This window comes from Trachurus trachurus, assembly GCF_905171665.1.
Source record: "Trachurus trachurus genome assembly, chromosome: 2".
Taxonomy (NCBI): Eukaryota; Metazoa; Chordata; class Actinopteri; order Carangiformes; family Carangidae; genus Trachurus; species Trachurus trachurus.
Window position 1 is genome coordinate 3610899 of NC_139914.1, and position 15982 is coordinate 3626880.

At 43.5% G+C, this 15982-nt stretch overlaps 1 protein-coding gene across 1 annotated transcript; it reads right to left on the minus strand.

Annotated features, from left to right (window-relative positions):
• Positions 1-882: 882 nt before the first annotated feature.
• On the minus strand, positions 883-12100 carry mrps9 (mitochondrial ribosomal protein S9). Its single transcript, XM_083986338.1, has 11 exons — positions 11991-12100; positions 10997-11179; positions 7387-7449; positions 7085-7115; positions 6613-6692; positions 4289-4374; positions 4124-4199; positions 3830-3998; positions 2908-3016; positions 2024-2193; positions 883-1259 (listed from the first exon to the last, which is right to left on the minus strand). Exons 1-11 carry the CDS (start codon positions 12087-12089, stop codon positions 1168-1170), a joined length of 1158 nt encoding a protein of 385 aa, XP_083842464.1. The 5' UTR covers positions 12090-12100; the 3' UTR covers positions 883-1167.
• Positions 12101-15982: the final 3882 nt, after the last annotated feature.

Consider the following 15982-nt stretch of genomic DNA (forward strand, 5'->3'; position numbering starts at 1 on the left):
CATGATCAATCATGGATTACTATCAAAAAACAAGTGTACGGTTTTATATTTAGACTTAAAAATAAAAAATAAAAACCCACTTAACCCATCAATAATATACATAGCCTATTGTTTTATTCTAAACAATTTCATTTAGCCTATGTTCAACTGTTAATTTACCACTTTATTATTTATTCATCACTCCCGCTCCAATCCATGACCTGATTATTCTCTAATAGAAACAGGTGCGTTACGTTACAAATGAGCAGAAACTCACCTGTTTCACATTCATGTTCATTTGGCGACACCTTGTGATCAAAGGTGTTCATAACAACCAAGTGGAAAACCTGCTCACATATTTTTGACACCCAGTGTAGGAAAAGAAAAACACAAAATCTTGAAGAATATAAACATGTCACATTTGGAAATGGGGAAAAGGGAAAATTCAGACTGTCCAGTAAAAAAAAAAATGCAAATAATTTATCAAAATTGTTCCCACAGTGAATTTTCTGCCAATAATCAACTAATCAGGGTCAGCTCTGGTGGGTTTGTGGTGCCTGGGGAAATTATAACACTGCCATGTTTAGTGGAGCTCGATATGAGCAGCAGATTTCTACACCGCACCCCCAGGGTGATTAATCTGGCTGTTGGTTGCATTATGGGTAATATAGGGCTCATATTATATATCTGAATGTGCTGCAAATGCTTTTTCTAAATCGTGCCATGTTAATCACATTTGAACTTTGCTCATGTGCTGCCTGAATTAAACCAAAGTTATTAATAAATATCTAAAAAATGTAACTAAAATGCATCAAAATTGAGCAACAACAAGTCCAGTGGTTACATTCAGTTATTTATCACAACCATAACAAGAACCAAAGAGAACAAGATGCACAGAAAGTGTTTGTTTATATGAAAAACTTAATTTATTGACTTAATATACTGATAATCACATTGCTCCTTTCCCATTGATCTGTGGACAGACGGCTCCATCTGGTGGCTGAGGACGCTCGCTGCAGCAGCGCCGTGAAAACATGGCGTCCGTGTGTGAGAGAGAAAGAGAGAGCACAAAGAGGCTCCACACAGACGACATGACGTCAGTTCGTACGGGAGCCACGGCAACGCTTCACATCTGAGTTCAGGTGAGTTCATCCCTCCTCCTCCTCCTCCTCTTCCTCCTCCTCTTCCTCAGCGTTTCTTCCAGGTGAACTTCTTCCTCGCTCCCTCCTGTCCCGGCTTCTTCCTCTCCCTCACTCTGGGGTCGGGGGTCAGCAGCCCAGCTGGAAAATGACAAAGAAGAAATGAAATGGGTGGATGAAGGAGCAAATCATCTTAGATATTTATTGTTTCTATATTTTGTTCAACTGCATTTTGAACTGTTAAGAGTTTTATTTATTCGTTTGTGCACAGGAGCAACATTTTGACGCCTCCTGAGGTTTCAGATCCATCTCTTTTTTTTTTCCCCAAACAAGCTTCACCTCAGCCTGAACTCCTGCTGCAGAACTTTTTTAGCCGTGAACTTGACAAAATGCATCAGAACAACAGCAGTCATTTCCTGTGGGCGTGGCTTGTGACTACAAAGATGAGGCTAAAAAATTCATTGCAAAACAGGGTAAACCTTTAATTTACATGTTGCTAATTACGTGATAATGTCAAGAAATAGCCAAGAAATAACAATTAATTACGTCATAATGTCTAGAAATAGCCTAAAAATATATAATTTCATAGTAATGTAGAGAAATAGAGACAAGAAATAACTATTGATTGTGTAGAAAACCCCCAGAAATAACAGTCAATTGCAAGAACTTGCAAATTCAAAGCATGAAAAGCATGTGTAATCTTTTGCTTTTAAGAAAAACATGACATGACTAAGAAATTGACAGTTTCTAGGCAATTTCTTGACATTACAATGCAATTAATTGTTATTTCTTGGCTATTTATTCACATTATCATGTAATTAGCGGCCTGTAAATTAAAGAGATACCCAAAACAGTAAGAATTTTGGCAAAACGATCTGATTATATTATTACTCAGGAACCCCCACCTTGTCTCATTGTCTCCATGTCTCCGTCGGACAGGAAGCTGAGGAGGGCGCGGGAGATGGCGAGCCGCAGCGCCCCCGCCTGGCCGGACCGCCCGCCGCCGCTCACCGTGCACTCCAGGTCGAAGCGTCCCAGCACGCCCATGAACTGGAGCGGGAACATCAGCTGCTCTCTGAAGGGCGGAGAGAAAGAAGATGATGAGGAAGAAGAAGGAGGAGAAGGAGGAGAAGAAAATGACCAGGAGATAATGGAGAGCAAAAAAAAAGGAGGTGAAAGAATGAGGAGTGGTTGAATAGGCAGAGCAGGAGTGTGTGCTATTTTACAGATAGTGGTATCAACAGCAGAGGCTTAGCTAATTTAATGTCTGGTTGGGTGAGTTTTCAGACAAGCAGAGAGGATCCCAGCCACTGAAAAGCTTTCTCTTACAATCTCACCGCCACATATTACAGAGTAACTTCTGACTCAGCAGGAATGGGATAAGGTAGAGTGTGTCTGTGTGTCTGTGTGTGTGTGTGAGTGAGTGTGTGTGAAAGAGAAAGTGTCTGTGTTCTGGATGGCGTCTCGGGCTGAATGGCCTATGGCTGCTGACAAAGTCAATTGTCACCTCTCTGCTCCAATTACAGCCCATCCTCACACTGCATGACAACACCAGCCCTGGACATCCACACACACACACACTCACTCAACTGTGTAATTAACTTACTACAAGGAGATAAATATATAAAAAAAAAAAAAAAACAGGCGATGCTGTGAAGAGTGAAAAAGCTGCTTCTTAATTTTTTTTTTTTTCTCTCAGCAGAGGGGGATGGGGGGTTCGATGTGTCATGTCGCGCATCGTTCTTAAAGGAAGTGGTGTCCGTGTGTGTGAAGCCGCCGTCCCGCTCACCTGTCCTGCAGCACCGTGAAGAAGCGCACGTAGTCCTGTCCGTTGACGGTGACGTGTCCCGAGCCGCAGTCCCGGAGGACGACGGAGGAGGTGGACGTCTTCCTACGGCCTGGGAGAGAAAAAACACACAAACACAACTTTACCTCCTTTTTCTTATCAAAATACCACGACAACACTCTTTTAAACCTAAATGAGTTGTGTTTTGTCGACAAAATCGAAGATAAAACTTGGAATCAGGGGTTTTCTGCCTCAAAATGTCAAATTTTAAAGATCTGACCTTAAAGGGATAGTTCAACATTTTGGCGAATTGGCCGATTGTTACCTCAATTGTCGGTGCAAGCTATTTTTAGTTGAGTTGTTTTCGAGGTAAATTCATGCAAAAACGCTGATGTGAGTTTCCTTCGGGGGCAGTTTTTCAGCAAGCAGTCTCTGTATTTACCTCTAAAACAACTCTGTCTGGTAACGTTGTGTTATTATCTCATAGCGTGGTGAATGTGCAGGTCACAACTTGTCCACCAGAGCGTTTTGGAGTTGTTGTGTGTTGTGTATCTGATGAGTTTGATGAGGGAAACCAAGAAATCCCATGAGCCTCCGTAGCGTAGCTCTGAGCAGCTCACGGCTCTGCTCCACCGTTCTAAAAATAGCTTGCACCGACAATTAAAGGTAACAAACCTACTGCTATGACTATAGGGATTATCGTAATGGGCCAATTTGCCAAAATGTTGAATTATCCCTTTAACCAGTACATTTTACAACATGAACAATGAGTAAAGGGCCGTTTCAATGCCTAATTTGAGGAAAGGAAGGAAACATCCTGATCATAACTGCAAACAAACTAAAGAAAAAGAGACATGTTGTATACATGTGTGTTAAAACAAAACAGTCAATAAAGTTTAAAGTTTAGCAGGTTGTGTGTCCCCACCCTCTGCCGTGCTGTAGGCCACGCCCCTGTCGTCCCTCTCCAGCGTCGGCACCGCCTGCCTGCTGGCCTGCGCCTCCAGTTGCCGGCGGTAACGCAGCACGAACTCCTCCTCCACGGCGCAGTAGGGCATGGACAGCAGCCGCTCCATCAGCTGGACCAGGTGAGCGTACTGAGGAGGAGAAACACAACATCGGTGTCGGTGAAGGAAGAGGAGGAGGAAGAGGAAGAGGAAGAGGAGGAGGAAGAGGAAGAGGAAGAGGAAGAGGAAGAGGAGGAGACGCAGTCGGCTCTTACATCGTGGGTGGAGATGGTCTCCACCAGCACCGCCTCCATCTCCTCCTTCGTCAGCCAGCGGCTCATTCCCAGAGAGCTGCAGGGACACAAATCACCTTGTTATCACTCCGACCTGACAAAAATAAAATAAAAATACAAAAAAACAAACTTCCCGTCTCGACCTACATCTGTTTGGGATTCTCGGAGAAAAGTCCTTTGGCCCTCAGACGGTCCTGGTGCTTCTCCAGCTTTTGGATTTTGTCGTACAGCTCCTGAAATTCACCAGAAACAACGACGGCAACGTGAAGGACGAATGTGAAACATCAGCGATAAGACGTTCCAGGATGAAATATAAAAAACAATGGTAACCCTTCAATTTACAGGCCGTTAATTACGTGATAATGTAAAGAAATAGCCAAGAAATAACAATTAATTGCAGAGTAATATCAAGGAATACCCTCGAAATAACAGTCATTTCATAGTAATGTCATGTTTTTCATAAAGGTAAAAGATTACCCACGCTTTTCATGCTTTGAATTTTTTGGGAAAGGCCAGAATTTTTCTCCACCAAGTCCTTGCAATTGACCATTATTTCTGGGCTATTTCTATGCAATCAGTAGTTATTGGCTATATTTCTTGACAACTGTGAAATTGACTGTTATTTCTAGGCTATTTCTAGACCTTATGACGCAATTAATTTCTATTTCTTGCCATTATCACGTAATTAACAGCCTGTACATTACAGGGTTACCAAAACAATCTTCCCGTTAGCAGCAGGTGCTTGTTGTCTGGAGACAGTTTTATTTAGTAGTTTTTATTCCGTGTGTGAACAGGAGGAGCCCACTGGTGGACGAAGACGGTATTGCACGTGGCCTGTCAAATTATTCCCCAAAGCCAGCTGCAATTTTTATAACCTTTTCTAACGTTTTGGATCAAAATTATTATTTTTTTTTTACAATTTATTTGTTACTACTATTTACTTTTTTAACATTTTTTTTACTTTTTTTTTTTTACTTTTTTAGTTTTTACAGGAGTTAATAGAAAAATGAGCCTTCATCTGAGCCAATAGAAAATCAAGGTGCGATTGTGAACAAATGTTCAAGTTAGTTTGGTGGGGGTTGATGGAGGTGGAGGTGGTGGAGGTAGGGGGTTGGTGGGGGGGGGGGGGGGGGGGGGCATGCTGGTCACGTCCCCGAGGCAGACACCCCCCCCCCCCCCCCCAGCCGCCCCGCGCCTCAGTGAGAACTCATTTCCCCGTCAATTATTCACCAGATGTTTGTTTAATTCCTTCTTGATAGAGTGTACCTAATCCGCTGCCACTCCGACCAGCGACAGAGGGGTGGGGGGGGAGGAGGAGGAGGAGGAGGGGTGGGAGGAGAGGAGAGGAGAGGAGAGAGAAGGGGGGGGCAACCAAAAAAGCAAACATCAAGCAAAAACCAATTTTCTTTGCAAAAAAAAAAAAAAAAACACGTAATAGAAAATCAGAGAAAAAAGAGAGAGCTGGAGGACGAAGGGGAAGGGGAGGAGGAGGAGGAGGAGGGAGGAGGGGGGGGGTCGGTGGTGTTGGATAAGGGGCTTGCGTTACACGTTTGCAAACACTGGGCTCTACAATGGGCAGAAATAATTCGCATGGATTGGCCGGATGAAAAGGAGGAGAGAGGAGCCAGATCTGGATCCGTTTGAGTCTGAGCTGGAGCTGCTGCTGCTGCTGCTGCTGCTGCTGCTGCTGCTGCTGCTGCTGCTGCTGCACTCCTTCTTTTCAATCAGAGAGAGAGAGAGAGAGAGAGGGGGAGAGAGAGAAAGAGAGAGAGAGGGTGGAGGAGGAAACAAGGGAGGAAGCAGGAGAAGGAGGAGTGTGATCGAGGCTGCGATCATGCAGCCAGGCAGCTCCTGCTCTCAGACTGTCTGACATACCTATTTAAACCAGCAGCAGGGGGCCGAGGCTGTGGCTGCAGGGCACAACACTGTGTGTGTGTGTGTGTGTGTGTGTGTGTGTGTGTGTGTGTGTGTGTGTGTGTGTGTGTGTGTAAAGAGTGTGACCAATATCCAGCTACGGTGCGTCTGTCTGTGTTTCAGATACAGACACGTCTATTGTCTGTGAAGCGTCTTTGAACAAGGTCGGCGGCCGGCCACAGACGGGAGGAGGAGGAGGAGGAGGAGAAACACCTCTGATGGTTCATCATCATCTGTTCTTTTCCTGTTTCTATAACCGTCTCTAAAAGGCAGAGTGAGACCGGTGCTGCCCCCTGTTGGCCCGCTTTCAATTTCCTTCTTGGTTTTTATCTATAAAAAAAAAGAAACTACATCGAGTCCGAGACAGTGAGAATAAACCTCAGCTCCTCTGCAGCTCAGGTTCACCTCTGTCTATTCAGCTGCGTGGAGGAGAAGGAGATGTGATGTGGTCTCTCAACTTTCTCTCTCTCTCTGAATGGGATATGACCCGAGGGAAGTGAGGAAGAGGTGAGGATTTAGAGCGGGATGAAGATTCACCTTCACCTCAGGTAACTCACGTGCATCAGGGAGTAGTACGACTGTTTGCCGGTGTAGAACAGGGAGTGGAACGGCCGGCCGTCTGCTCCCCACTGCACGGCTGTAAAAACACCATCAGTTCAGACTAGAGGCAGCTCACTCATTTATTGTGACAAATAATCTATAATCTATAATCTACAGGCGCATCTCAATAAATTGGAATATCATGGAAAAGTCAATTTCCACTAGTTGAAGTCAAATAGCCCCAACCAAGATGGAAATACTTACATTTTTGAGATACTGAATTTTAAGTCTTCATTAAATGTGAGCCATAATCATTAGAAATAACAGAAATGCAACAAATAAAGACATGAAATGTTTCATTCTGTGTGTAATGGATGTATATAATGTGTTAGTTCCACTTTTTGAATTGAACTACTGACATCAATAAACTTTTTTTCCATGATATTCTTATTTATTGAGATGCACCTGTGTGATCACAGCATCACCTACCTCTCTGTCTGGGGAATATTTCATCCGGATGCTGCAAAAGAACCGGAAATATTTAATTCATTTCATCTATAAACCCATCAACAGATTTCATTTTTTATTAGCTGGCCATTTTTATTTTAAATTATATATAAACCAACACTTCACAGGTGATGAGTGAATGGTTGTGGTTTATTTTTTAAGAACAAAAGAAAGAAAACAAAGAAACAAAGAAAACAAAGAAAAACAACAAAAGAAAATGAAACGAAAGGTCAATAAAAATAAAGTTACGACTCAGCCACACACACACACACACACACACGTACCTTCATGAGAGGCTGGGCTTTCTTGTCAAACAGGCCGGAGGGGAACAGGTAGGCGATGCTCCTCTGTGGACGAAAGAGAGAGAGAGAGAGAAATTAATAAATAAAAGAAAGAGTAGAAGCAGAGATGGCAGCTTGATAGATCCACTGACACAACGCTGACACGTCCACGACCACAGAGGTCACAGCGGCGTGACAGAGGAGAGGAGGCGCAAGCTGCCGCCGCAGGGTTCAAGGAAAGGGGAGAGCGAGCGTGTGTGTGTGTGTGTGTGTGTGTGTGTGGCGGTAGAGTTAGAGGAGAAAACAAGCAGAAAAAGGCACAAGTTTTTGTCTTTGTTGACAGCGAGCAGAGGACACTGTGGACGTCCAACAGTTCACTCCAAGTTCATCCTCTCAGTGTTATTAGCAGGGCTACAGATGGCACCGTGTGTGTGTGTGTGTGTGTGTGTGAGCGAGGAGAGGGAGACAGGAAGTGTGTTGGCCCCGCCACACTCATCAAGACAGTCTGTTCATCTCTCTCTCTCTCCATCCTCCATCCCACCATCTCTCCTCCTCCTCCTCCTCCTCTTCTTCTTTTTTACTCCTCTCTGTCGCTTCAATTAGTGAGGCAGCAGGTGCTGCGCGGAGGGAGCAGGTTGCTGCCTTTAAGGTTGTCAAAACGACGGAAAGCAGAGAGAAAAGGACTGGATACATGTGTGTGTGTGTGTGTGTGTGTGTGTGTGTGTGTGGGAGGGGGGAGGTGGGGAGGAGGGGAGGCAATCGAGGAGAAGGTAAAGGATAAAGAGAGAGGAGGAAACGGGAGAGACAGGGAGAACAGATGAAGACACACCTGTGTGTCCCCTGAGCCTCGGGACAATATGGCGGATTGAGACAGAGTGACAGAGGAGGGAGAAGAAGACAGTGAAACCGACACGGTGGAATCGACAGCGTCTCAGTGATAGACGTGATTCATTGTTAAGGGATAGTTCAACATTTTGGCAAATTGGCCCATTGCCATAAAATACAGAGACTGTTTTGCCGAAAAACTGCCCCAAACGGGAACGCGCATGAATTTCCCTCTAAAACAACTCTGTCTGGTAACGTTGTGTTATTATCTCATAGCGTGGTGAATGTGCAGGTCACAACTTGTCCACCAGAGCGTTGTGGAGTTGTTGGATTGTGTATTTGATGAGTTTGATGAGGGAAACCAAGAAATCCCATGAGCCTCCGTAGCGTAGCTCTGAGCAGCTCACGGCTCTGCTCCGCCATTCTAAAAACAGCTTGCACCGACAATTAAAGGTAACAAACCTACTGCTATGACTATAGGGATTATAGCAATGGGCCAATTTGCCAAAAATGTTGAACTATCCCTTTAACTGTTTTATCCATAAACAAACTGATCGATCAGTCAATAAAAATACTAATTGACAAACTAATTAACAATGAATATCTTTAGCTCTCATTAGTTAGCTCATTGTTTTGCTCCTACAAAAGAATAATTCAGCTCACAGCAGAGCAAAAAAAATGAAAATGACGGTGTTTGAGAAGCTGAAGCTGCAGCAAATCTCTACTTCCATCAAATTAAATCAAATCAATCTTTATTTATAAAGCACGTTTCATACAAATGTGCAGCACAAGATGTGGCATTAGTTTGAATGGAGGCGGCCGGGAGATTAAAAGTCATCGTCGGCAGCAGCAGCAGATGATGCAGCTTTGAGTCAGAACAAAAGTTTTCAAAGGTCAAACGAGTCACAAAGTGCTGTGTGTGTGTGTGTTAGTGTGTGTGGCGAGCATCCAGAGTTAAATTAACCCCCCAGCTGTAAACATCGCTTTGATTTTTCCTGGGTCTTTGTCACCGTCACACCTGAGCAGACTGGACTCTCCACCACGCTCCTCTCTCCTCCAGTCCGCCAAAAATGTCCCTGGGTGGGGGGGGTGAGGTGGGGGGGTTGGGTGCTCGCCGTCACTTTAGCTTTCACAGCCCGCCACCGTCTGCTGTCTTCATTACATGTGAGGGACGCTGGGGAGCCAGGCGAGGGGGGGGGGGGGGGGGGGGGGGGGGGGGGGCTGGGAAATCAGACTAAGTGGCTGGAGTGGCGAGGGCGACCAACGGTATTTGCCAAAAATCTCAAATAGGCAGCATGTGTGTGTGTGTTTGAGGGTGTTGCTAATGCCCCTGACGCAGCGAATTAACCCCCTCACTCCCTCCACCTCCACCGGTGCTAATGATGATGATGATGATGATGTGAAGAGAGTGGAGCCTTCAAACGACACACACCTCTGTTCAAAGTGGCTTGTGGATTGGAGTGTTTGTCAAAATAGTACAAAATAAAATCAAAATCAAAAACAAAATAAAGTTGTGTGACGACTGCAGAGCTGTGTGTGTTTACACTCCAGAAACTCCCTGCGCCTCCCTGCAGAGCTTCAGAGGAGAGGATAATCGCTGGACTGAATATCCCCGAGGAGCTGTCGAGCACAAATTCCCCACTTGTCACCAACAACTGCCGACCGAGGAGCTTTTTATTTTGTGGACTGAGGCAAACAGACACACGGCCGCGAAAAAACTACAACTACAAATACCAGGAAGAACCGAAACAAACAGATCCTCCAGGCTGGAGATACACAGATACAAAACACTCATTACTGTCTCAGCAGTGGTATTTGTTCAGGGACTATTTTCAGCGGCGGATGAGTCCACATTTGCAAATCTAGTGCGGATTAACAGTAAAATATTATACAGAAACATTAGAGGTGGTGTGTTCATGGTCAGTCAGTGCAACTGTGTGACTCTCTGATGAGTTTATGAGGCTGTTGCTATGCTTATTCTGTTATTATTACGATCTTATCATGGGAAATACACACAGAAAGACATACACACACCTGAAATGTTTTAACTTTTAAACGTTTTTAAGACGAAAGTTAGAACTGACTATATAACTTGCTCTGCTTTAGAAGAAGAGGAAGAAAAATACTTTATTCATCCCCTGGAGGGAAATTCAAATTGTCCAGCAGCTTACATAACCTAAAATGATATGATATAAATGCCAAGAAAACGTGTTTAGAGCACTTATACATATATCATTTTTTTTTATCAAAAAAGGAAAATCTTCTTCAATAATATCGAAAAAACATTTGAGTGGGCTGTAACCCACTCAAATGTTTTTATTCGATATAGCCATTGTATAAATAAAGGCTTTTTATATTATTGAAGAAGAGTGCCTTGGATTTTCCTTTTTTGACCAATGTTCCCACCAAATAGCATCTTCATCATATGTTTCGAACCTTCTGGGCACTCTGGATTTTTTCCTTTTTTTCTATAATTTTTTTATGTTGACCATACATGATGCATTTCGTCATGTGTTTGTCTACTGTTCGTGTTTGCATGTATGTTTTGTAACCCATGCCAGTGGCAAAGATACTTTTCTGTTTTATTTAATTTCAAAAGTTTGATTTAAACACTGCAACATTTCAGCAAAGAGCATTAATGTAAAATAGCTTTTACATTAACCTCTACAAAACAAAGTATAACCAGCAGAAAGTTCCCTGGAAGGTCCTGAACTCTTCCTGCAGCCGATCAAATTTTTAATAAACAGTCAATAATCAATGGAAACGAGACTTTTCCCCACTGACTCACATCTACGTCCTCCTGGGTGAAGGTCTCGGGGTCTTCTCCCATCATGTTGGCCAGGTGACGCTTCCCGATGTCGAACTCCTCCACCTGCTTCTCGATGAACTCCACCGTGAACTTCTGAGGCCCCGCGGCCGCCAGGTTCTTCCTGAGGAGGACGGAGCTCACACAGAGCTGTCTCCTCAGGACCTGAGGAGGAGGAGAGGGGGAGGAGGGGGAGAGGAGAGGGGGAGGAGGAGGAGGAGAGGAGAGGAGAGGAGAGGAGAGGAGAGGAGAGGAGAGGAGAGGAGAGAAGAGGAGAGGAGAGGAGATGAAAGGAGAGGATGGGGAGGAGGAGAGGAGAGAAGAAGGAGGAAGAGAGGAGGAGGTGAGGAGAGAAGAAGGAAGAGGAGAAGGAGAGGAGAAGGAAGAGGAGAGACGAAAGAGGAGGATGGGGGGAGGAGAGGAGGAGGATGGGAAGAGGAGGAGGAGAGGAGAAGGAAGAGGAGAGGAGGAGGAGGAGAGAAGGAGGAGGAGGAGGAGGAGGAGAGGAGAAGGAAGAGCAGAGAAGAAGGAGAGGATGGGGGAGGAGGAGAGGAGAGAAGAAGGAGGAGGAGAGAAGAAAGAGGAGGATGGGGGGGAGGAGGAGAGGAGAGGAAGTGGGAGATGAGATGAGAGGAGAGGATGGGGAGGAGAGGAGCGGTTGTTATGTGTCAGGTTAGCTTAGCTACAGACATCCTGCTTAAACATCTGAAGCAACAACGACCAGAAACCTACAGCCGAACTGTCCTAACGATTAAATAAATACAGATCAAGTTGATCTATAATCGATCAGACTATTAATAAAGGTAAAACACCGCTGTCAAAGCCGGATTTCAGTATCTGTCCTGCTAGTGTCGGCTAACACAAGCTGCTGGCTCAAGGACGCCTGCGATTTGAGCCTGTGATTGATCGATAACGTGTCCACAGCTGTTTTCATTACGTGATCGATTGATTTATGAATGATAATATCCCACTGTACCTGTCGGCTCAGCTGCCACGTGACTGTGTTTACACCGGAGCAGCTATTCCCACATTTACCGAGGAGCGAGCCCACGGTCCGCACACAGGACGCCGCCATGTTTTCTGACGGCGATGACGTCGGCGGCGGAAGTAGTTGTACGTCACAGACAAGCGACGACTTATTTTTAAATAATTTAAAACACAGATTTTGTGCTTTATAATAAAATAATTATTACAATGAGTATTTCGAAAACACAGACGCATACTTTGACTAATTATTAATATATATATATATATATATATACACACACATATATATGTGTGTGTGTATATATACATATATATATACATACATATATGTGTATATATATATATATATATATATATATATATATATATATATATATATATATATATATATATATATATATATATATATATATATATATATATATATATATATATATTAAAAAGCTTAGCTCTTTGTAAGTTTCATATCAGATTTATTTTTAGCTTTGTTTTCAAAATCTTCAATGAAAATCTGGTTTATATTAGACTATGAGGGATATTTTACAACTTTTATTCTTTTTTCTTGGTCAGCAAATGATTTCCAGGAGATAGCCTACAATCAGATGATATACATTGTTTTGTCTTCAAATTTGCAGCATTAGGGGGGAAACAAAGAAATGTGGCAAAGTGCATAATTCAAGCCACCTGACAACAGAAAACAATTGCATAACCTGTCTGAAATGACAAATGACACATACGAAACATAAAAGAATCCAACAGTGGTCACACATTTTAAAACAACTGAGACACTGAATGCAGTGACTTACACAGGCTGCTTCAGTTTTTTTTTTTAAATCTTCTAGACATCAGTCCACAACAGATCACACAAGCCACAGCTCATTGGAAACGTGTGTTGTTCCGTATGATCATGGAAATTCAAAACATGCCGGCCACATGGAGCAGCCACGAGTAAACTGCAGCGATGCAGCACATGAAAACTGTTCCCCATGTCCCTTCTTTTAGGTCGTAAATCAACACCAGCCATTGTTCCAATAAAGTTCTGAGACTGATGAAAACTTGTTTGTCTCCAGGTTAAAAAAAAAAACACCTGTCAAATTTTTTTAATCAAATATTTGCAGAAAAACAAAGTTGACTGTTGGGGATTTACATTATTAAGAGGACAAATGTATCACTGGACAGTTTGTTAGAAATTGATTGATCATTCTGGTTTCTATATCTTTGATCTTTTTTCCTCCGACATCTCAGGCTTTCACACCCTGTCCAGTGCCAGTATTTTTGCATACAAGCACACATAACTATCTGCAACCACTTTGACCCCAGAGACCTGCTTGTGAGGCCCTGACACGCAGTTTAATGCAAACTGTATGTGAACATCTGTTTTCCATGTAAAATCACAAACAAAAGGAGGGGCATTGCAAATGTCACGCCACAGGATTTAAAGCAGCGGATCCACATGAGTTGTCAGAAATAACACAATTAAAAAAAAATGCACAGTCACCGGCTGCCAAACATGCTGGCACGGCCACACATAAAACAGATTGTTTTGCATATGTGGTGCAGTCGGTGCTGGGCAGCGCAGGCCTGGATTAACACAACATTTTGTGTGGATTCCTTGAATAGATGAGCACAAGCTGCCACTTAAGCCAAACTTTATTGATAGGGATGAAAATAAGCTTTGTCCCCCCCAGTGGGAGCGTCACACAGCAACACATGGTTTTGTACAAGCAGTTTTCACATTGTTGATGCTGAGGAGCAGGAGGTCTAGTGTTGTTTTACTGAGATTTGCTCATGTGCTTTAAATAGGAAAGCAAATAAAACAGTCTGCTTGAATAAAAAAACACCATCATGCTTAAATAAATGCAACTTCTGTCTGATGAGAATATAAAAATGAAAAATTAATTCCTGTAAAATCTGACAACAAACTGTTAATATAGGATGAAAAACAACTGGACTCTTTATTGTTCAATATTGAGACTTATATTTATGAAAAACAATATTATTAATTTTCTAAATAATCACTAATACAAACCATATTTAAGAATATGCACATGTGATGTTAGTCGGATAGTTGCTGCAAACAGGACAGGAGAAATTCTTGCTTTTCTTCCACTGTGTGTGTGTGTGTGTGTGTGTTTTCTGTACAGTGCTATGCTGTGTTTACAGATCAATGCTGTGTGTCTTCACTTAGATTACTTTGATAGAGTTGGAACAGGAACACGAGGAGATTAATCAAAGTGAAGGGGCACTGACTCCCGGCCCGTGCCAGTCGATACGGCCGCGTGGTTAATTTGCCCCGAGGAGGGCTGTCGTCAGGCAGATGATAAACAGTGTTTGCCCCGTTTTTAGCCACAAGCGTGCTCCTGCTCACCAAGAAAAATAGTTTCGACCCATGGTCTCTAATTCACAGTGGGGGGCGAGGGGTGGGACATTAATCATCCTTCTGCCGTGGTCCGTCTCGACAGGCGAGCCACCGTGGGTGGATTGGGTGGAGATATTCATTTGGTGAGCTCACTGTGGACTCAGGTACACCCTAATGTGGAGACTTGATACTGTGGAGACTGCAAACTGGAGAATTCAATCCTCAATTCATATTCCCATACTTTGTTAATGAGAAGATTCACCTTGTTGATTAATGAGAAGCAAATGCCTCTTGGAAAATGGTGTATTTGCAGTGAAAAGATTTCATTTAGGGAATCTTGTGGGTTTTTTTTTCCATGGCATGTGCCATCAGTGTTTCATATGGGGCTGTAGCTCAGTGCCAGGCATTAGAGAGCTGGCTCTCATCCAACTCTTCCAACAGATCCATGAGGACGGCAGGGATCCCTGCACCGTCTTGAAAAGGAAACGCCACAATAGGCGACAACTGACCTCCTCTCAATTTGCCCTCGTCCCCAGATTGAGCAACATCCCTTTAATTGTGGGGCTAAAACAGCGATGGAGCAAGAAATAATGGAGGATATTGCTCTGTGGAGCTGTGCCAAGTCCGCTCCTTCCCCCTCTTTTCCCAGGGATGGAGTGCTGGAGAATTGAAGGCTTATAATGCCAGCGAGCTGAGGCTTTGCTCCAGTCATCATTTCCATGCTGCTTTACGCTGATTCCCTAATATCCTTAGCGCCTTGCGTAGGGATAAGCCCATCGTGCTGAAACATGGCTGTCATGCCTATAAACCGTTCACGGCTCTAAAGAATCCATTATGGTTGCTCCACAAACATGGGGACTCAAAGGGCCACTTTGCTCAAGCTCATTTACTCTTTTAAAGCATATTTATTTACCCCCTTAATGCCGTGGTGGAAGGATCTTCAATATTCCACAATGCATCACAGCAGGTTGTAGAAATGCTGTATTTAAGTATAAGTGGTCACTTACATCATGAATCACACATCTGTAATGTACTTAGCTGCATGTTTTTCTATGGTGCACATGTTGATCTTGTTCTGAGAGGCGTGTGCAGAGCAGCATGTGCACAGAGTGAAAAAAAGAAATAAAAACTGTCACTTCTGATTGAATTGATTCAAATTTTCACTGATGATCATCCAGAATAAAAAGCCTCAGGTCACATTAACAAATAAGGAAGTGGACAGATTGTTTACTGGTTATAAGGACAGAAAGGAAGCAGTGCTGTCCCTGCATGTGTCTCAGCTCAGTCAGTGATTAAGTGCCGTCCTACCTCTGCTGGTTTTGGGGGATCCATTCCCTCTGCAGGTCAAAGGCACCAACACTGACAGGGTTTCAATTTCCACAGAAGCCACCCATTCTGCAGAGTACTGTAAAACACAACACCCACTAAATGTTATATCACCCCGGTGCTGCATGTCAACAGCTGACGCACAGCTGAGCTGCTGCGAAACACAGACGAGATTTAAAATCTGCTTAACGTCCTTTAAGATTTGAGTTTCTCCGAATCCAGGAAAAATGTGAGAATGGAAAAAATAAGATGCTGAATCTTTCATATCGACCTGTTAATCACATCTGCACAGCTCA

What these genes read in the sequence shown, in the direction of transcription:
- mrps9 (XM_083986338.1), bottom strand. Translation starts at nt 12,089, where the DNA reads ATGGCGGCGTCCTGTGTGCGGACCGTGGGCTCGCTCCTCGGTAAATGT. An exon ending in CGTGGCAGCTGAGCCGACAG is followed by an intron (nt 11,180 to 11,990) that starts GTACAGTGGGAT and finishes CCTCCTCCTCAG; the next exon opens with GTCCTGAGGAGACAGCTCTG. An exon ending in AGACCATCTCCACCCACGAT is followed by an intron (nt 3,999 to 4,123) that starts GTAAGAGCCGAC and finishes TCTCCTCCTCAG; the next exon opens with TACGCTCACCTGGTCCAGCT.